General features: G+C 31.0%; 1 protein-coding gene across 7 annotated transcripts in view; it reads right to left on the reverse strand.

Annotated features, from left to right (window-relative positions):
* The window catches only part of LOC134715464 (uncharacterized), a 134,954-nt gene that overhangs the window by 65,807 nt on the left and 45,457 nt on the right, over positions 1-23,690 (reverse strand). For all 7 annotated transcript variants that reach the window (XM_063577643.1, XM_063577647.1, XM_063577645.1 and 4 more), the window contains exons 8-9: positions 22,892-23,019; positions 15,381-15,473 (exon numbers count right to left, since the gene is read on the reverse strand). In XM_063577643.1, the coding sequence (XP_063433713.1) occupies positions 15,381-15,473; positions 22,892-23,019 (221 nt within the window). The remainder of the gene's footprint in view (positions 1-15,380; positions 15,474-22,891; positions 23,020-23,690) is intronic.

The following is a 23,690-nucleotide window of genomic DNA, read 5'->3' on the forward strand; positions in this document are numbered from 1 at the left end:
CTCATTGTCAATTTCTAGATGTAAGTCAAGATATGAAGCCGACTTAACTGTATCTGTAGTATCTTTTATCTCCAATTCGATGGGATAGATGCGATCCACATAGCCACCAAATTTTGAATTGAGTTAGGCCCTAAGTTTTCTTGTTGAGTCCTCCCACATTTTTCGGTCGATGCTTTTTATAGCCAACTATAACATGTATAAGGTACAAGTTTTCGTTGTTGAAAATCAAAAAGCGGTATGCAAAGAGGACTTCTGAACTAAATTAAAGGCATATATTTAATAATATGTTAATGTTAATAATAATAAAGTATGACATTTTGTATATTTGTAAGCCTGTAAAGCTTAGATATCAACAAAATATCGTCACTTGATATTATTTAAACAGTGATTTATTTCCTCTTAACATTATAATAAATTGCAAGACGCCGTACAGACAAAAGTTGTTATTTTGCAATTCGCCGTACAACAAATAAACAATGTTTTTGTCCATATTCTTTTAAAAACATGTTTTTGACATCAAATTTCAGTAAATATGATACCCCACTATTATTATCTAAAAACGTGTCTGAAAAAAATAATGAAAAACAGTTCAATATCTTGAGAATGGGGCAAATTAGGACTATCGACCTCAAATTTTTCCGGTACTAAGTGGCAAGTTTGGGAGTATTACACAAATTTTTATATTAATTTTGTACTTATCGGCCTTATACTGTTAGGAATTATATATCAGAAAATCATTTCTTAAGTGGCACCCTCATCAAATGAATGGAAATGCTTTAAATTGAATGAATTCTTAACCGGTTTCCTTTTTTTTTCTATTTTTCTCCGCCTAGTAAGTACCCAATTTCCAGTGGCGATGATACACAGTGGGTTTTAAACAGCAAGCATGAACATTGTTGTATCTAGGTCAAATATGTCAAATTGTAACACATTGTAGTCATAATATATTGTGAATCATTTAATAGAGTTTGCAAGTGTTTTAAGTTAATGAAATTTATTACTGTAAAACATTTCATATTCAGAAAAAGAAAAAGAAAAAATTACATGAAAGCTTAGTTTGTATATTTATACAGCAATTCAAAATTACTACCTATCACCTTTATCACGAAAATGACTAAAATTATTATACAAACTGAAATTTTCAACTTTTAAAGACTATTTTAAGTCGTATAGAATTGTAAGTATGCTTAATTATCTCCTTACACTAATTAACAACTTGTGTGAACAGTATGTTCAACATTCTGACCAGTAATGAACAGTTTAAATTGGTTTTGTAAGACAAATTGAAATTTGGTCGGAATTTTTAATAAGTTGCGATAGGTGGAGAACAACCCTAACAGTAAAGTCACAGAAAATACATGACAATTTCATATTGGAATTAATATATAAGGACAATAATGATCTATAATTCAAGCAAGAAGGACATTTTTTTTCATTATAGAATGTATTTATTACACTATTTATTGTTATTTTAAGATATGGTAAGATATGGTACATGTACAAAAATCAATCAAAAAATCGATTCGTCTTGGCCCTTAGCTCCAAATTATCTCCCTTTGGTGCAAAAATGCCATTATAAGGCATTAAAATTGAGATATCTTTTGTTACTCATCAATGACCTATATTTTTTATTATCATATTCAAATAATACTCAAACTACACAATTGTAAAATTTAGGCGATTTCTGTTATTCAGTTCTTAACAAAATTTCTAAGACAGATTGTTAGCTTCAATAAACAGTGACCCTATTTTTTTTATATTTTTTTTTTCTATTAAGTATATGATAAAGTTTATTTATAGAAAAAAATAGCAAAATCCTATATCTAAAAAAAACTAGAGGCTCTCAAGAGCCTGTGTCACTCACCTGACTTTTTGAAGAAAAAAAGAGGATACAATTCATTACAGGTACTTAAATAATGATCAAGGCCAACTTTGGTTTAATATTGCATTCCATTCTGTGATTATCTTAGAAAAGACATTTGTATGTATTTCTCAAAGGGTCCATAATGTTAAACTAATATAAAAAAGACGATGTGGTATGATTGCCAATGAGACAACTTATAATCCTCAAGAGACCAAAATGACACAGACATTAACAACTATAGGTCAACGTACAGCCTTCAACAATGAGCAATGCCCATACTGCATAGTCAGCTATAAAAGGCCCCGATATGACAATGTAAAACAACTCAAATGAGAAAACTAACGGCCTTATTTGTATAAAAAAGATGAACAAAAAACAAATATGTAGCACATAAACAAACGACAACCACTGAATTACTAACTAAGTCAGAGTCCCCCACTAGCGTCCATCTTGGATAATGAATCGGCTACAAAGTAACAACACTTGGTCAGCACCTCATAAGGAACATCTAAATAATATTCAAGATAATAACCAGAAGCTGCAATATTTTCTTAAAATTACCAATTCAGGGGCAGCAACCCAATAATAGGTTGTCTGAATGGTCTGCAAATTTCAGGGCAGATAGATATTGACCTAATGAACAATTTTATTCTGGCAGATTTGTTCTATTTAAAATGCTATTTTTAGCCATGTTAGCCATATTGGGGCGCGGGAAAGGTCGTTGGGCACAATTCTTAAACTATATACCCTAATGATGATTGTATACAACTTTGGTTAAATTTGTATGAGTATAGTTTTAGAGGAGAAGAGTTTTGTAAAAGATTTCACAAATATAAAAAATTGTTAAAAAATAACTATAAAGGGCAATAACTCCTTAAGGGGTCAATTGACCATTTTGGTCATGTTGACTTATTTGAAGATCTTACTAAAAAGTAAAATCACAAAAATACTGAACTCAGAGGAAAATCAATTTGGAAAGTCCATAATCACATGGCAAAATCAAAAAACAAAACGCATCAAAAACGAATGGACAAGAACTGTCATATTCCTGACTTGGTACAGGCATTTTCAAATGTAGAAAATGGTGGATTAAACCTGGTTCTATAGCGCTAACCCTCTCACTTTAATAACAGTCTCATCAAATTTAAATTGCTGTACATTATTGCTGTTTACAGTTTATCATTTTTATTTACTTATATGTAATTTAAGTATTGTTTATACAAACAGAAAAGACACTTCAGTTTACAAGTAATTAATTTAATGATAAAGATGCTGACATCATGGATGCATTAATTAACATACACAGACCACTTGTTATCTTGAGGTTAATTTGTCTAACATTTGACACTTTGAAGTTACAACTGGAAACTCACTAGGAGGCACACTAATCTTGTCTTAATCAGATACAAATTATGTCACAAACATCACTATGGGAGAGGAAACAGAATATGATACCAGATCTCTTTAATAATGATTACACAATAATAGTATATTATTTGAGGGTCAGTAGGTCAGTCTCCTCCACTGGATGTTAGAGGTACCCAATCTGTGTGTAAAGCCAATTGCATGGTCTTTGTATAATCAGTTTCTTGGTTCATAGCAGCCTGACTAGTTGATGGAGTTTTACAGTGCTATTATTCAATTTATTCACTGGACTTCATTTGTTTTTTAACTTTTACCATTATTATGTCACAATCTGGCTGCATTATTTTCAACTGCTACTATACTAATTTTAGATATCTACTTCTTGCGATATGAACTATCATGTTTATTACACCTTTGGATCTTATTTACTTATACACAGCTGAGTTTATTTTGTTTGCAAACTCGTGTAGTTTTCATGTGAAGTTTATAACCATGTTACTGTCATAGAGAGTATTATGTGATCGAGCAGGATCTATTTATCATCAGATCCTTATACATTTGTGACCATACAGAGATTTCCATGAGTGTTATATATTGAAGTGGCTCAAGTTAACATTCTACACAACTGTTCTAGGCAAGTATATTTGTTTGAACTTTTATTTCTTATATACAGATGTATGGTGCTTGGAGTTTTCTTTGCATTATTATTATTATCTGAAGGCAATTTAGAGACAAGCTTGAACAAATATTCACTTCTGTTATTTAAATATTATTCAGAAACAGCCACTTGAAATTTTACTTATCCTGATTTTTATTTTTTTTAATTTTTTGGATTAGTATATACCGGTAGTTATCATGCTTTATTTTATTTTTATTTCTTTTTTTTTATATTATTTTACTTGCTGTCTTCATAAATACCCTGCTGCCTTCATGCATTCTGAAAATAATTATTTAGTAGTTTCATGATCTTAGATAGATAAGATATAAGATACTTTTACATAAAATGTTTTAGTATATTTTATTTCAGTTTTTGAATTATTCTAAATAATTCAAACTGTTATTTTCTTGTTATACAGTTTACATTTATAGAATTATTACATAAGTACAGCTTTTGATATTGCCTATTACTGACACCTTTCTTCATTTCTTATATTGCATATTTAACACTGAGGAAATGGAGACATAGACACATCCTGTATGCCCTTTGGTTTCATCAGATTACAACAAAGGATTAGACATTATCAACATGATCAGTTCTTCATTTTACTTTGGATGTGGTAATTTATATATACAGCTTGACTTACTTGGCATGGACATACTTCCACTCTTGTTTTAAACCTTACAGCACATTCAGCACTATTTCTCACTTTTATCAAGTTCAGAATGATCCCATGTTTTCAAACAGGATTACATTACAGACATGGCAGCTATTCAACTTTGAAATGAGACTTAATGCATTTCAACATGGACATAAGTGTATATATCAGTTCCTTTATTTGTGTGGACATATTATTTCTCCAACCTTTCAATGAGATCATGTAGCACATTATAGCTATTGACTAGAAGGCAGTAGTACAGCCTCATCAGTGCCCGTGCAAACATTCCAGAAGTATGTTACTGATTGTGAACCAAAACTGAAACCTACTCCTTAATTGTGATGTATCATAAGGACAAACTACAGCCTCATCAGTGCCCAAGGAGTCTAGAAGTATATTATAGCGAACCTTATTGTAAACCTACTCCATAACTCGGGATGTAGCTATTCCAGCAACTTGAATTCTTAAATTTGGACAACATACACTTTTTAAATAGACAACTTTACATTTTAATATGTCAAAACCAAGGATCTATACAGTTTTCCTATTTATTTAAGATATTATAGAGATTGTTTATATCGTTCTTATTGATGTTAAAGATATTTATACTATGGGATATAGTGATATTTTCTGTAGAGTATTATGTATTTTAAACTTTTATTTACTCACAAAATGTTAAATTACAGATGGAAGTATACATAGCTTTAATACTATGTATACTCTAGAATCTAACAGCACTTTATAGCTGTGAATATGACTCACCTCGTAAAAATGATTAAATATATAACTGCATATACTAATAACATCGTATTCAATGATGAGAATTTTTACAACCCAAAAGTATTATTTTATAATTGCCTTAACTGAACAGAGTGGCATTTTCTTCACAAATTTGTTGAGGAAAATTTATCATGTTTGAATTATGGATTTATAGTTCTCATGCCTGTATGGTAATGTACTAGCACAGGGATATCCCCAAGCATACCTTGCATACAAACATCTACGATGAGATGCCATGTCTCACTCTTCGTGGAGAATCATCGCTCCACATTCCCTAAACTAGCAGATTGTTATACAGGCAGTTTATCCCCCACTCTGAATTGAAAACTGAATGCATTTCTTATAAGGTTCAAATCTAATCAACCATTTGGTGCAGCTGACTGATACTGACACACTCTATCATTGAAGCATTCTCATCATTGATATACTGAATAATTTTTTTTATAGCATTCTCATCATTGAATATACTGAGTATCGTTTTTATAGCATTCTCATCATTGAATATACTGAATATCATTTTTATAGCATTCTCATCATTGAATATACTGAACATCATTTTTATAGCATTCTCATCATTGAATATACTGAGTATCGTTTTTTATAGCATTCTCATCATTGAATATACTGAGTATCGTTTTTTATAGCATTCTCATCATTGAATATACTGAGTATGGTTTTTATATCATTCTCTTCATTGAATATACTGACTATCCTTTTTATAGCATTCTCATCTTTGAATATACTGAATATCATTTTTATAGCATTCTCATCATTGAATATACTGAATATCATTTTTATAGCATTCTCATCATTGAATATACTGACTATGGTAGTATAAATATGTTTGAATCTTTAAACATATAAAATTTTGAATTAATCTTGTTTGGATACTGGATTGCATTTTTGTATAGCATTTTTTTTAAATTGGAATACTGAATATAATTTTTTATAACATTTTCAAATTTGGGATACTGAATTCTATGTTAATAGCAGCACTTAATGTTTCAAATACTGGATACCATTGTTTATAAAATTCTCATGTTTATTTCCTAACAAGTATGCAGATTTGTTAAGAAATTTTGATCATTAACTTCTAATCTTATACAATGTACTAAATATCATTAGTAATACATGTAGTAACATTATTATGAATCAGTATGTACATAGATTTTCATAATTTTTTTTTATTTTTCTCATGACTTTATTGAAGGTGAATAATCCAAACTCCTAAATCCTTGGGGGCACTCATCTGTTTCCATCTGAGTTTTTGGACCTTAATGGAATTTTATCACTGGTCATTTCTAAAATTTCATTCATCCCCAAGCATTTCGGGAACAAATTTTATCAAATTTATTCCAGTGCCAGTTTGATAGACCCCTGCTACTTCACAAGTACATATGGGCTATCCCCCAGGCAGACCCTTGCACTACCTGGCTGCCGATGAGACGCCTAGTCTCATCACCTAAGTGGAGAACCCTCGCTTCACATTCCCCGGCTGGCGCATTGTCGGGCAGGCAGGTTCTTCCTTACACTGAAGGTTGCAAGCTGACTTGCTCAGGCAGGAACTCAAAATTGCGTTTGTGTGCTGAGTGTTTCTCAAGGGCCAAAATTAAATGATTTTTTAATAAATATTATTATTATTCTAACTGTCTTTATGCTTTAAGCCAGTATGATTTGCTGAGACTATGTTTGGTTTACACACAGAAACCCCTTATATTTGCCTTGGTTGTAGTTTGTTTTGGAGCAGTTATATGGTCTTTTTTGCTCATTTATGTGGGCTAGCTATCATATTGCCAGGCTGACTTTATTGAGATTTGCTATATCAGGATCCCTCAACAGTTATATACACAAACAAAGATTACACAAACAAAAGATTACACAACCTCCTACTGAAACTACAGAAATAATATTTCCATATGAGACCACAAGAAATATATAATAAGAGTCTACAAGAAAATACAATAGAACACTACAAGAAAATACAATATGAGATAGCAGGATACAAACATGCACCTTTGAAGTTTGTATAAATATTTACTTATATGTAATTTAAGTATTGTTTATACAAACAGAAAAGTCACTTCAGTTTACAAGAAATTAATTTTATGATAAAGATGCTAAGATATCATGGATGCATTAATTAACATACACAGACCACTTGTTATCTTGAGGTTAATTTGTCTAACATTTGACACTTTGAAGTTACAACTGGAAACTCACTAGGAGGCACACTAATCTTGTCTTAATCAGATACATGTCACAAACATCACTGTGGGAGAGGAAACAGAATATGATACCAGATCTCTTTAATAATGATTACACAATAATAGTATATTATTTGAGGGTCAGTAGGTCAGTCTCCTCCCTTGGATGTTAGAGGTACCCAATCTGTATGTAAAGCCAATTGCATGGTCTTTGTATAATCAGTTTCTTGGTTCATAGCAGCCTGACTAGTTGATGGAGTTTTACAGTGCTATTATTCAATTTATTCACTGGACTTCATTTGTTTTTTAACTTTTACCATTATTATGTCACAATCTGGCTGCATTATTTTCAACTGCTACTATACTAATTTTAGATATCTACTTCTTGCGATATGAACTATCATGTTTATTACACCTTTGGATCTTATTTACTTATACACAGCTGAGTTTATTTTGTTTGCCAGTTTGATAGACCCCTGCTACTTCACGAGTACATGGGCTATCCCCCAGGCAGACCCTTGCACTACCTGGCTGCCGATGAGATGCCTAATCTCATCACCTAAGTGGAGAACCCTCGCTTCACATTCCCCGGCTAAAAATCAAAAATTGATATTATGTTTATTCTGTATAAAAATGCTCAAATTCATAGATATTAAAGTTTTATTCTGCTAGATAAGAGATCACCATCGATTTTAAATTAAGAGTATAGATTCTCTGTGGTCGGCCATTTTGTCACCTTCTCTGATTTGCTGTCACGATATGTCTAAGAACCAAAACTACAGTAACCCGATGTATTCGTAATTGGGTGTCGATATCTCGTCAATCGTACAGTTGTTTTATCCGACTAGTCAACTAGTTAACTAACTTGATACGGAAAATTTTCTTTTTTTTTATGCCATGATCTGTTATTTTTAGACTGATAATATAGGAATTAGTGAAAATGTCAAAATTTCAAATCATAAATAAGTCTTCCGTGCAACTTGAATTGTTTTCGGAAATCTAATTAGTTCATAATTCTTTGATGTAATAAACTTTATTCAAATAAATAAGAATCTTGGCTCCACTGATGACCCCCATGGCTAAAGGTATTACTCCCAAATGTATTGTAGGGGGGTGAGGTGACACGTCCAGGTATTCAAGCGATTTCCTGTGGAGTTTGCAAATTCATGCATCCTTTCACTTCTTAGTGTATTGATAAGTGTACACGGCCAATAACTTATAAATTTCCATTTTGAACTATTAGGTGTATAATATACATCTCTATCTTGAGTGTCCGAAAGTGATATTACTAAACTCATACCCTTGTTTATGAATAACATTTCTGGTGAAAAGAAAATTATTCATAAAAATATAAATAATACCAAAAAAAAAACCAAACAGATTTGATGAAATAAAAATCTATATACATATTTTTTCCAATGGTAAATTTGGTAAAATGTAATATTGTCAATGGTGAAGGCCAGAAATATTGATTTAAAAAAATGTAGGCACTTGTTGACCATTCGTATATACGCCTGGATTATAAGTAACAGAACTATAGCGCAAATTAAAATGTATTCATAGAACATAAGAAAGAAACATACATTTTGCGTAAATTGGGGTAAAAGTTTCGTAAAATGACAAGTCCACGTATGCCAACAGTATGTTATCATCAAATGTCGATAGACTATTGTATACCAAAAAGAAGAAGAAGAAGAAGAGATTTAAATACAGGTCGATATATAACTTTATTTGGCTCAATGAAGCTATGGAGATTTATATATCAATTAGATTGTTCTCGAAAAAAGGAAGAAATTCGTCATCATCACAATTGTTCCGACATGCATGTAATATATATGCAGCTGGAAGTACACTAATACCGAGGGATGTGAATATTTTCCAGGAAAACTAGAGTATCAAAGTTTCAAATCAATTTAGGGATTTATTTTCTCTCTTGATATTCAATGACAGCAATTCAAAGAATAAACTACTTGTCCTCTTAAGTGGTATTCTTGCCAGTTGAAACAGACTTATAATTACAAAAAATAGGGAAAGATGACAATTAATTCGTTCATTTTTTTTTAAATACATTGTTGGTCCAATAGCTAAAGTATTATATATGGTTACGGCGTGAGACGAAGAGTATTTTAAGAAGGACATTCCCGATTATGTATAAATTTTGTTGATGTTTTTCACACTTGAAAAGCATATCTGTTCGTAATTTGTTGACTCCATTCCAATCAGATCCTTTAATTTCCTGTCAATTTTTTAAAACATCTTTTTTCAAATATCTGAAGTATTCATGTGTTGTGAGATTTAAAATATTTTGATGAGCACATTAATTCCTAAATATAAATAGGTAATTAAAGATCACTTTGGATGGACTTAAATATATAATTGCAATTGTTAATGATCTGTTTGAAACATTTAAGGCTGCCGATCCTAATTTGAAATAGTACAATTTTTAGTTCATAAACTCGTGTTTAGAAGGCTATTTTTATTTATAAATACTTCAATTAAAATAATTCAGTATTTTATCGTTACTAAAGTAATCAAAAGTCATAATTCATTAAAAATGATCTTATGCAAAATAGAAAAATATACCTTGACAACAGCTATCCAGTTATTGTGCGATCTTATTATTCCCTTTAATTAATAATTTTTTATTACATTCATGTGTCTGAAACTTTGTCTGACTCCCGTTTACAATTGATACGAAAAATGTTGTTCACACCTGAAATGCCAGTTAACCGTGAAGCCTAGATTTCACTGAACGAAAATCAAAAGATCAGAATAACATAATGCAAATCTTTTAATTACCTTGAGTTAAACTACGCATTCCACATTCTTTAGGTGTCACAAAACAATACACATTTTATTGTTTCCACCGTACAAGCAAGTGAAAATGATTGATGGAATGAAGCAAAAAGGTCAGAATACAAACATGTATTTTTAATACACTATCGATCATGTCAGTTTCATATGTTTTTTTAAAGCATTTTTAAACATATAATAATAAAAATGTTCTATGGTATGATTTACTTTTATTATTAAATATGTTTAAAAAAATTCACACTATCTAATTTTAAAAGTTGCATGGCTATCACTTATTTTTCGTTGGTTAATAGCTACACCAAAAGTCGTCAATTCGCTTTAAATCGCATTATTAGACGGTTAAACAACAAGACTTAAATGAAATATTTTCACTCCCGGCATGCATCAAAGACTTAAACTACGTCACATGGTCCGAGTACACAGTTATTTCGTAGTGCATTTCTTTTAGACAATAAATGAAAATTTTAAAAATCCCTACTGCGCTTTCTCAATAATATTTTTACAGTGTGTTGTACTACTATTGGGACAAATTATATCAAAATTATAGAAAACTTCATCAGCTCTAACTCAAAATATGGACAATTGTATGTTGAGGGGGTCTTGAAATCTTTTGACAGCTTCCGAAGTGCTAATTTTTTACCTTTTTCAGCTGGACCTAATCACTACTTTACATTAATATTTATGTCCCAAATTTTTTTACAGTGTCATTTCACCCCCCAACTTGCAATATGAGGCATAAAACATGGAGAAATAAATTTGGAAGGGGTATAACAAACATTGGCAAGTAACACACTGTCCACTCTAAGGACTATATTCGTGGACAACGAAAATCAAAGGACGATAACTGTGTACTCGGACCTAATAGGATAGAAAAAGTTGACCAATCTTAATAAAACTTGGTATGGATTAAGCTTAATATATCATAAGACAGCTAACAAAGTTTCATAGAAATAGGATACACATTAAAGACAATATGATTAATTCTATATTCAACTTTGCGTGTTAAATTTAGACGTTAAAATAGTCCAGTCAAACTAAATTTAACCTCAAACTAATTGCAACAGAAAATGTTTTAGTTCTAATCTATAGCATTATGCCCTTTATATACATAGAAAAAAGTCCCAAAAAATCTAACTTGAGGAAAACTCAAAATCAGCATTTCAAATTTCCTATGGAAATTAACATTGGGAGGGGAGATCACTCTTGCAAAAATTAGTCTTTTTAGGCCAGTTTAGTTTGTTTTTCTTGAAATTTATGTATAGTATGATACTTTGATGGGGTTATAAGTTTGTATTTGACTAAATTATTTAATCTTCTGCTCATGAAATGTACAAAACCGAAGTGTTATGGGTAGTTTTATTTTTTTCGTACATTTTTCTTTAAAGAAATTGCAAATTTGAAGCTTTGTAACCATTTTGAAAAAATAATGTGAAAATTTGGTATTGTTTATATCTGTATGTTATATTTTTTCAGTAACTTACTTATCTTAAAAAACTTTAAACCACAAAAAGAAGAATACATGCTTAATTATTTTTATTAAATTTGAGATTCTTTATCTTGACTTGTTGAAAAATTCAATAAATGGTCAACTAATAGGTTATGAAATCTAGATTATTGCTTGATAAAATATATTAAAACACCTTTAGAGTTGTTTGTTATACTCTAAAGACCGCTAAAAAATCAAGAATCAATACATTCTGATGAATAGAAGCGGTAAAGTTATAATTTTGTATAAATTTTTATAGATATTTCTGCCTTTTTTGCAAGAGTTATTTCCCTTTTCAATGCAAATCTCCATAGGAATTTTAAATGGTGATTTTTTTAGTTTTCCTCAAGTAAGATTTTATGGGACTTTTTTCTGTGTATGTTAGGGGTATAATGCTAAAGATTAAAACTTAAAAATCTTCTGTTGCAATTACTTTCAGGTTAGGGTCAAATTTATGCTAGATTGACTGGACTAAAAATTGAGAAATTTCAACTATCAACATTTGGGGCTTTTAAAATTGAAATATTGCAAAAATATACTTTTAAAATGCCTTAATATATAATATATTATGTATTCAAAGCAATAGAATACTCATTTGATATATCAGACTTAGCATAATTTTTTAAAAAGTCAAATTTATATGAGCCTGTGCCTAAAAATGGAGGTTTTTCAATGAATGGGGCCTTACATGAAGATGTAATATTTTCCAGCAATTTTAAATTTGTGAAGCTTTTTGATTATAAATAATCCTTACACATGTATTCAATGTACTTTAAATGGAAAGAAAACTTACAAATAACATATCATATTAGTTTAAAAGGGTCTTAGGCCAAGTAAGACTATAAATAATTTAGTGTCAATTTAGGCCGTAGCACATATTTACATTTAAAAATGCATATTGAAGCTATAGCAAATAAAAATTTGTGTCTTTTCTATCATTTCTATACTCAAGTGACATGATACAATAAATCTAAACACAAAAAGGCTCTTACATTCAACTTTTTTAGCAGACAGTATGGTCTGATACAAAGATTATTCACTTTTTAGTGAAAAATTGCATGCAATTTTAGTCTCAACAGGCCTATATTTGAACCACATGCTATCCTATAGAAGTAAAGAGAGATATTATGTGAAATAAAACAGGTACAAAAGACATTGTTAAGTGCTTTTTATACAAATTTAGTGAGGTGTTTATTATGGATTTCAACTTTTATGTGCTATGCTCCTAACATTTAACTTGATCCAAACAGGGCGTTAGACGAGGGTCATTTATACAACACATTTTGCTCATATTGTCTGAGATAATCTTCTTTTCTTAAGATTCAGAGTTCACAAATGAATAATACAACTGGATTAAAGCATAGAAACACAAAAATTGACACATGAAAATATGTCAGATAGAAAGTCAGAATGCCACTTGTGCATCAAAATTGAAAAAGCTATGAAATGCTTATTTTGACCATATAATGCCAAAATTGGTAATTTTTGCAGAAATTCTATCAAATAAAAATTTAAATCCTTTATAGTTTTATGCTATTTGACAAATTGAAACCATCAAATCATTCAGGGAAGTTGCCAAAGTACAGATTCTATATTTCCTGATTTCACCTCTTAGGTCCGAGTACACAGTTATTTCGTAGTGCATTTCTTTTAGACAATAAATGAAAATTTAAAAAATCCCACCTGCGCTTTCTCAATAATATTTTTACAGTGTGTTGTACTACTATTGGGACAAATTATATCAAAATTATAGAAAACTTCATCAGCTCTAACTCAAAATATGGACAATTGTATGTTGAGGGGGTCTTGAAATCTTTTGACAGCTTCCGAAGTGCTAATTTTTTACCTTTTTCAGCTGGACCTAATCACTACTTTACATTAATATTTATGACCCAAATTTTTTTACAGTGTCATTTCACCCCCCAACTTGCAATATGAGGCATAAAACATGGAGAAATAAATTTGGAAGGGGTATAACAAACATTGGCAAGTAACACACTGTCCACACTAAGGACTATATTCGTGGACAACGAAAATCAAAGGACGATAACTGTGTACTCGGACCACATAAGTCAGGAAGTTTCAAAAAATAAAATTAATAATTCCCAATTTTCTTCTTTATTAGATTTCATATCAAAATAAAACTTGGTGAATATGTTTTTTATGGTATTATGAACATAATAAGATGAAAAGTGAAAAATCGCGAATTATCCCTTTATCTATAATAATATTCAAGTAAATAACCATAAATGGCAAAATTTTCTTAAAATTACCAATTCAGGGATACCAACCTAGCAACCTATCAATGGGTTGTCTGTTTTATCTGAAAATTTCAGGGCAGATAGATAATGACCTAATAAGAAATTTAACCCATGTCAGATTTGATTTAAATGCTTTGGTTTCAGAGACAAAATCTACATTTTACCCTTATGTTCTATTTTTAGCCAAGGCGGTCATCTTGGTTAGTTGGCTGGGTCAACAGACACATTTCTGAACTAGATACCCCAAATTATGATTGTGGCCAAGGTTGGTTAAATTATGCTGAGTAGTTTTAGAGGAGAAGATTTTGCAAGACTAAGGCTAAACTATAAAGAAAGCAGCAATTTCCAACATTTCATACAATAATATTTACATGTGATGGTGCTGACAATAAAATGTACTATTTTTAAACTTAACATCAACTTGACTAAACCATTAAATTTCAGAAATGATTATCATTAATAGTATAACCTTTTGAGAAAAACCCATTGTTGTGTATTTTTTTACTATTAGGTCTGAGTACACAGTTATTGTCCTTTGAGTTTCGTTGTCCAGGAATATACCGTATAGCGGGTTATTTTCGCGGGGTGTAAATTTTCGCTTATTTTCGCGGATAGAACAAAATCGCCAAAATAAATTCTGCCAATTTAAAAGTGTACATGCAAAGGTAATGTTAAAAATGTTGAATCCGCCAAAATAATAACCGCCAAAATTTTTTGTATACCTTATTCAATGAAAATCGCGAAATTTTACACCCGCGATAATAACCCGCTATACGGTAGTCTCGTGTGGACAGTGTGTTACTTGCCAATTTTTGTTATACCCCTTCCAAATATATTTCTCCATGTTTTATGCCTCATATAGCAAGTTAAGGGGTGAAATGACACTGTAAAAAAATTTGGGTCATAAATATTTATGTAAAGTAGTGATAAGGTCCAGCTGAAAAAGGTAAAAAATTAGCACTTCAGAATTAGCTGTCAAAAGATTTCAAAACCCCCTTAATATAAAATTGTCCATATTTTGAGTTAGAGCTGATGAAGTTTTCTATGATTTTGCTATAATTTGTCCCAAAAGTAGTACAATACACTGTAAAAATATTATTGAGAATTAAAGCACAGGTGGAATTTTTTAATTTTCATTTATTGTCTAAAATAAATGCACTACGAAATAACTGTGTACTCGGACCTAAGAATTATTGTTGTGAATTTTTTTACTATTATTGTTGTGTATTTTTTTACTATTATTGTTGTGTATTTTTTTTACTTATAAGTACATCATTGTAAATTACAAACCTCTCTTGTATTCTCTCCAGTTGGTACTGCAAACAATCTTACATGATAATCATGTGTCAGATCTTGGGAACTTTCAAAGAAGTTTGCATCAACCTTAAAATTTGAAGTAAATGTACTGAATTAGGTAATTATAATAAATAGATACGTTTATGAATTTGATATCAGATTTGATAGCGAATGTCTATTAATTATTTATTATTTTATAAAATAAATCAAGGAAGAGGTAAGATGAGGGCCTAAAATGGCCTTCATTTATGGCTTAAGTTATAAGTAAGGATTCATTGGCCAATATCTAAGTGATTATTGCTAATACAGTGATTAGATAGGACATATGTCTTTTTGTCAGCCAAATTTTTCTTTTAAATTGATGACATGAGAAGAAAATACTCAAAGGATTCAAGTTCATTTGCAAAACATCTAATGCAAGGTTTGCGATAAAGTCTTTTATTCAGAAACCATAAAAACATAATACAACTGAATGTTATGAACAATTATGTAATAAACCCAAACAGAATTAAAAACCAATTGTTCAGAGAACAATTGAAGGTCTTTCCATCAAAACAATGTATTTTGATATGAAAGTTGTGAAACTAAGTTTAAAATGTCATTTCAATCGTCAAATGATAGCTCCTAGTAAGGTTAAGCTGATTCCAAAAATATATTGTTTCCATACATTTTTTTTAAAATAAGGGAGATAATTTGTTACTTCCGCTTTGAAAAATGTTACTTACGATTATATTTGAATATTTACTTGACACTGATTCCAGAAATATCTGGTTCTATATACTTTTATATAAATAAAGTACAAAAAATAGCTACTTGCGGTTTACAAAAGGTCACTTCCGGTTGTTTTTTCAAGGTTAAATGGTTTGATACCTTTTTCTAAAAGTTTCATAGCTTTATCATGTAAACATATAGAATAAAAGCAAAGGTCAAAATCTAGAACGTCAAATTAAGCTATGACCTTGATATCAATTTCAAGGTCATAAACCAAGGACCTCAAATCAAAAGACCATATGTCTTAATTATGTATAGTTAATGAGTTATATCACCAAACGCGTATTTTTAAATACAAGAGGGGAGAAAACTCCCTTTTACATTCAACGTACGCTTGCAATCAAAATTTACATCTTACCACATGTCGGAACTAACAATTTATTAAAAATAATTTGTTGATATCTTATACGGTTTCTGGAAATTAGTGGAAAAAGCCAAATTCAAAAATGAGAATATGACCTTGACCTTTGACCTTGACCTAATTTTTATTTTTTTGGGCCAAGGACCTCAAATCAAAAGATCCTTGGTCTCTAGCACTTATGGTTTACAAGATAGAAATGCATATCACTTATATCAAATGCATAAGGGGAAGTAACTCTCATATGGAGCGTTCATATCACTTCGGTCAAAATAGGACCAATCAGGATATAACGAGCAATTTTGTAAAATAAATTTGTCATAATATTTAACGGTTGCAAAGAAGTTGCGCTCACAAGGAAAACAGTGTTTGGGGAGATAACTCCTACAAAGACAAGTATTTGTTTATACAGGGTAAATTTCAAAAGCGCATAAACTGTTCGTTATCATATACCAAATATCTAAGCGACATATTGGGAAACAAATGTTTATCGCAAGAACAAAATTAGGCGGAAGGAAAATAAAAAAATAATCAGAAGAAAAACAATAGGAGAACAATTGAAGGTCTTTCCACTAGTAAAGATCTATTTTGATATTGATATAGGAAAAATTAGTTAATAATGTTAGTTCCTATGGCTTTATTATGTATTTATATGAATTTAAAGCCAAGGTCAAAATCTAGAACGTCCTATTAACCTATGTCCTTGACCTCAATTTCAAGGTCACAAACCAAGGAACTCAAATCAAAAGACTATAGGTCTTATTTATAGTTGGTTAATGAGTTATATCACCATACGGGTATTTTTTAATACAAGAGGGGAGAAAACTCCATTTTACATTCAACGTACCCTTGCAATCAAAATTTACGTGTAATGACATGTCGCAACAAACAATTTAGGTAAAATAATTTGTCGTTATCTTATACAGTTTCTGGAAATAAGAGATAATAAGCCAAATTAGAATATGACCTTGACCTTTGACCTTGACCTAATTTTCATTTTTTGGGACCAAGGACTTCAAATCAAAAGATCCAAGGTCTCTAGCACTTATGGTTTACAAGATAGAAATGCATATCACTTATATCAAATGCATAAGGGGAAATAACTCTCATATGGAGCGTTCATATCGCTTCGGTCAAAATAGGACAAATCATGCGAAGGATATAACGAGCAATTTTGTAAAATAAATTTGTCATTATCTTTTACGGTTGCGAAGGAGTGGCGCTCACAAGGAAAACAGTGTTTAGGGAGATAACTCCTACAAAGAAAAGTATTCGTTTACGCAGGGTAAATTTCGAAAGCGCATAAACTGTTCGATATCATTTACCAAATATCTAAGCGACATATTGCGAAACAAATGATTATCACAAGAACAAAATTAGGCGGAAGAAAAAAAAAAAAAAAAAATAATCAGAAGAAAAACAATAGGTCTTTCCACAGAAAAGTGGAAAGACCTAATAAATGACAATAATAAATACCGCCACCCTCAATAACTAAATTACAAAATGTATAGACAAACAAATATTGTACAATAAAAGATTGAAATCATCAGCATATGAAATTCAAAATTTTTAATTTAAAAAATAGTACCTATAAATATAAAATTGTTAAAGAATCAAGGGAGTAGGTGGGTGGGAAATTAAAAATCTTCACTTTTCCTGAGAAAACTAAAATGGCGTCCGCTAACATTCAGTGCAATTGCGAGAATGCTGGCTAATCTAAACACATAACATTTGAACATAATGTTTGTTATGACATTTTACATGTCTAACTTGAACATTCAGTTTGTTGATGCCTGCACTGAAAGTTTTCTGGTCCTAAATTTGGCTAAAAATCCTGTTAATTTTGTCATATTATGCAAAAATCTTTTATTTTGACCTATAAATTGAGATGTAAATATCAATGCTTTAGAATAGATTTCTGACAGAAATAGTTCTGTATATCTTTCTTTCATGTCTTTTAGTCAACTTAAAACTTTTTTTATTTTATGACATTGAACTTTATAATTGGGCAGAACTGAACTTACTCCTTTGCTTTAGCCTAGATTTTTAGTTTTATTGAAGGAATTTTTGTCTGATTTGAAAAATATACTTTTTAAATTGTGAAAATATTGGAAATTAGTTCTTTACTCTTGAGCTGTACCTAGATTGTTTACGAAATAATTCATGGGGCTTGCATATATCGTGATTTTACCCCTGGTTGGCCCTTTATGACCAATATTTCACTCTGAGCAATAGCCCCATGAATTATTTCGATTCTAATAGGGCCAATAGAGAATTTTTTAGGACTGAAGCGCTCTAGGTGGAGGCAAATGATTTTTTCGGTTTCACCAGGGTGTATTTTCCTGTAAAATACTTAGATTTGTATGTCATCCTTCTATGACATTGGAAAGCTCATTCATATTCAGGTGCTCCACAGGATGCAGCTTTATACGACCGCAGAAGTCGAACCCTGAACAGTTGGGGCAAATATGGACACAACATTCAAGCTTGATACAGCCCTGAATTTGGATTATGATCAAATTCTTGACATAATATGAGTTTCAGACACAAAACAAATGTCAAGATCTTACAAATCTATCATGCAATATTATTGCAGATTATGCATTTTTGTAAACATTGTAAAGGAACATTGGTTAGAAAATTGCAGAGTAACACAGTAAATAAAAACGTATTTATAATTGATATTTGAATATTGAATGTATCTGAGAAATATTTGCATAATCAAATGAACATGAATAAATGACATTTGATCAGAACTGAAATACAAATTTTTAATTTTTCAGCATTTGATGACTTCAGTTATCTTGGACAAGAAAAGTCTGTCATCTCATTTAAGCCAATAGCTGTTGCTGTATCTCAATAGCAACAATAATGCAACTAGTCCAAATAATTATGACGTCTTGAAAGGCTATTATAATTTTTAGATCGACGTCGATGTAAGGCGTCAAAGAAAAAAATTATAATAGCCTTTCAAAACGTCATAATTATTTGGACTATAATGCAACCAATCAGAATCTATCATGTGATCAGTAATTAATCCAAGATGGTGTTTACTTTGACTGAAACTTAAAAAGCTCTGCACCGTGATGCAAAGCAATAACGGTACAGACTGGAACAAAATTCTCACTTGATCTGTAACTTTTCATGATTAAACTATACACCTATTTTCAAATCACTGTCTTCAAACATGACATTATAAATAGCTGTGCATTGATGAGCACATGATACCGATGTCTCGTTTTCAAAGAATAAAGTTCAATCCTTTCTTAATGTTACATCTGAATTTATAAAATACTAAAGGGAGGTCCCCTTAATAGATATAATTCAGTCACACAAAATTTAATGAAAACTGCTCAAAGCACTTTAATGTCCAAACACTGGTAATCCCCCCTTTTTTGATGAATATAGTATCCAGTACATAGTAAAAGTAAAATTTGAAATTTATTAAAATTGAAAGCTTATGTCAATATATATAAATTATTCACCAAAGCATTTAAGTGATATTGTCGGAAAACTGGAAAATCACCCTTTTTGTAATGAATAAAACCTGAAAATTAGGAAATGTAAAAAAAAAACAGAAAGGGAACTCACATCAATAGATATTATCAATACATCCCATAAACAGTCGTATAAAAAGTGCAGAAGACTGATGATTCCAGTCAATTTTCTAAGTCTTAGGACCATTACTCTGCACAAAATAATCAGACCGGAACAAAATTAAACTTGATCTGTAATTTGTCATGATTAAACACTATATACCAAATATCAAATCAATATCTTCAAGCAAGAAAAAAAAATGTGGGGAAAACTGATTTGCCCAACTGACAGATAGACAGACAGACTGATGGAGTGCAAACCAAAAGTCTCCTATGACATCAATAATAGGGAACTAAAAAATTGTGCAAAACTGATTTTCAAGTGAATTTTCTAAGCCCAAGCACTATAACTCTCTGCAAAAAATCATCAGACTGGAACAAAATTTCAAACTGGATCTGTAACTTGTCATGATAAAATAATGCACAAATTATTTAATCAATATCTTCAAGCATGAACAAGAATGTATCCAGAGTACACATATGCCCCACTCGCACTTTCATTTTCCATGTTCAGTGGACTGTGAAATTAGAGTCAAAACTTTGCTTAATGGCATTTAAATAGTCCATTTGCCAATTACTGATTGAATTCTGTTATTACACACTTTTTAAACAAATTATTTCCCTTTGTCAATCATAGACTGGTCCCGTACCAGCAGAATTTGGCTATTGCCCATGCAAAGCATGATGAATTGAAAGTGATGCATCTGCAGTTTAACTAATTTTTCATGAAAAATAATTTCTGTGATGTTAAAAGTATTTAGCTGAACAACGAATTAATGTAACTAAAAGATTTGTAAACCTTAAGGATAACTCACATTATGCACAGGTAAATTTGCTCTTTCTGCTAACCCTTAAATTTGGCATTTAAATTAGAAACAAAATCATATCATGGGGAACATGTGTACCAAGTTTCAAGTTGATTAGACTTCAACTTCATCAAAAACTACCTTGACCAAATACTTTAACCTGAAGGGGGACGGACTAACGGATGGACAAACGAAAAAACAGAAGAACCGATGCACAGACAAGAAAAGATAATGCTCCTCTATAATGGTAGGTGGGGCATAAAAAAAGAGTGTAGAAAACTGAAATTTTAGTGAATTTTCTAAGCCAAAGGACCATAATTCTGCACAAAATTAACAGACCAGAACAAAATTAGAACTTGATCTGTAACTTGTCATGATAAAACAATGTACCATCTATTAAATCAATATCTTTGAATATGACAAACAAGAATGTGTCCATAGTACACGGATGCCCCACTCGCACTATCATTTTTCATGTTCACTGGACCGTAAAATTGGTGTCAATACTTTAATTTGGCATTAAAATTAGAAAGATCATATCATGTTTAACATGAGTACTAAGTTTCAAGTTGATTGGACTTCAACTTCATCAAAAACTACCTTGACCAAAAACTTTAACCTTAGTTTCACACTATCTTTTTTTTCTTTGTTCAGTGGACCATGAAATTGGGGTCAATACTTTAATTTGACATTAAAATTAGAAAGATCATATCATAGGGAACATGTGTACTAAGTTTCAAGTTGATTGGACTTCAACTTCATCAAAAACTACCTTGACCAAATACTTTAACCTGAGCTTCACACTATCTTTTTCTTTGTTCAGTGGACCATGAAATTGGGGTCAATACTTTAATTTAACATTAAAATTAGAAAGATCATATCATAGGGAACATGTGTACTAAGTTTCAAATTGATTGGACTTCAACTTTATCAAAAACTACCTCAACCAAAAACTTTAACCTGAAGCGGGAGGAATGAACGAACAGAGGCAGACCAGAAAACATAATGCCCCTCTACTATCGTAGGTGGGGCATAAAAAAAGTGTAGAAAACAGAATATCAGAGTAAAATTTTGAAGTCCATGGACCATAACTCTGCACAAAATTATCCGACAGGAACAAAATTCAAAATTGATCTATAACTTGTCATTATAAAGCAACTGACCAAGATCAGTCAATATCTTCAAGCATGAAGAAAAAAAAACTAATTTGCTGGACTGACAGAGAGACAGACAGATGGACGGAGTGCAAACCTAAAATTCCCTTTGACACCGTCAATAGGGGACTAAAAATTGCTTACACTCAATAACTCAACATTATCAAATTGTAGACTAAATTTAAAATCTTTCTCTTTCATAGAAGCCAAGAAAACTTTGAAGTGGATACATAGCAGACGTAAAATTGCTTACTGGCTTAGTTAGAACTCAACAGCAAGTTGTTTTTGGCTGTCAGTAACTGCGATAATCTCAGATCTGTTCTTAGTGTCTTTTTTTGTGTTATAAGCAATATATAATTACCCTACATGGGTCTGGTTTTTTTTGTGGATGTTTTTCTTCTTAAATAGATCTAATGAGTATTAGTCCTTTTCAACTGACTTTTATAGTTTGTTCTTCTGTCAAGTTGTAACAAATTACCCAGGTCAAGGGGGGTGTTGAGCGTTACAAACATGTTTAACTCTGCCAACATTCTTTAAAGGACTAATACTCATTAGTGCCTTTCCCAAGTGAGGAGTCTTCAGTCAAGTGGTTGGTGTTGGTTCATATCTGTCATTATTGATTTTTGTACTTAATTTGTTATAAAATAAGCCATTAGTTTTCATTTTTCATGTCAGGTCCTTTTATAGCAGACTATAAAGTATGGGTTTTTCTAAAAAAAAAAAATCATTCAGAAATTATGCCTTGTTATGATCATTTAAAAAAAAAAAAACTAACCAAAATCTACCAAAATACAGTAAATTATATATTTTTGTTACATACACTTTTTTGGACTCTCTCTCGGACATATTCTTCTTGTGTTGCATCAAATCCTGGTGGTGTTACTATACAGTCAGAAAAAATGATAGCTCTTGTTAAAATTTCATGTCCTTTAATCTTTACAACTTTAGCTGAAAGAAAAATAACAATGATAATTACTAACTATAAATTCCTCTTTAAAGTTACAACTCTTTTTATTAACTTTAAAGACGGAGTAAATATTTGTGGACACTACTGACGACGACAGATTGTAGGATCGCTATGTCTCACTTTATATCAATAACAAGAGGGTCTCAAGTGCCTGCATGTGTCACACACCTCTATTTACCGATGCTTTGTAAATCATGTGAAATAAGGTTAAAACATAATAATTGTATTAGATATAATATAATATCAGATACTATAATGATATCTAAGTTAATAACCAAAAGTTTCCAATAACCAATTCAGGGACAGAAACCCAACAAAGGGTTGTTGAATATGTCTGAAAATTTGTAGGAAGATAGATCAGATCTCTTAATCTAATAAACATTTTTACCCCCAGTCAGATTTACTCTGAATGCTTTGGTTTCAGAGATACATGCCAAAATCTACATTTTACCCCTATGTTCTATTTTTAGCCATTGAAGCCATCTTGCTTGGTTGGCCAGGTCACCGGACATATTTCTTAAACTAGATACCCCAATGATGATTGTGGCCAAGTTTGGTTAAATTTGGCCAATGGGTTTTTGGAAAAAGTTCACAACGACGGACAACAGACGACAGATGCCATGTGATAAGAAAAGCAGCTTTGGGCCAGGTG

This window comes from Mytilus trossulus, chromosome 4 (assembly GCF_036588685.1).
Source record: "Mytilus trossulus isolate FHL-02 chromosome 4, PNRI_Mtr1.1.1.hap1, whole genome shotgun sequence".
In the NCBI taxonomy this organism is placed as follows: domain Eukaryota; kingdom Metazoa; phylum Mollusca; class Bivalvia; order Mytilida; family Mytilidae; genus Mytilus; species Mytilus trossulus.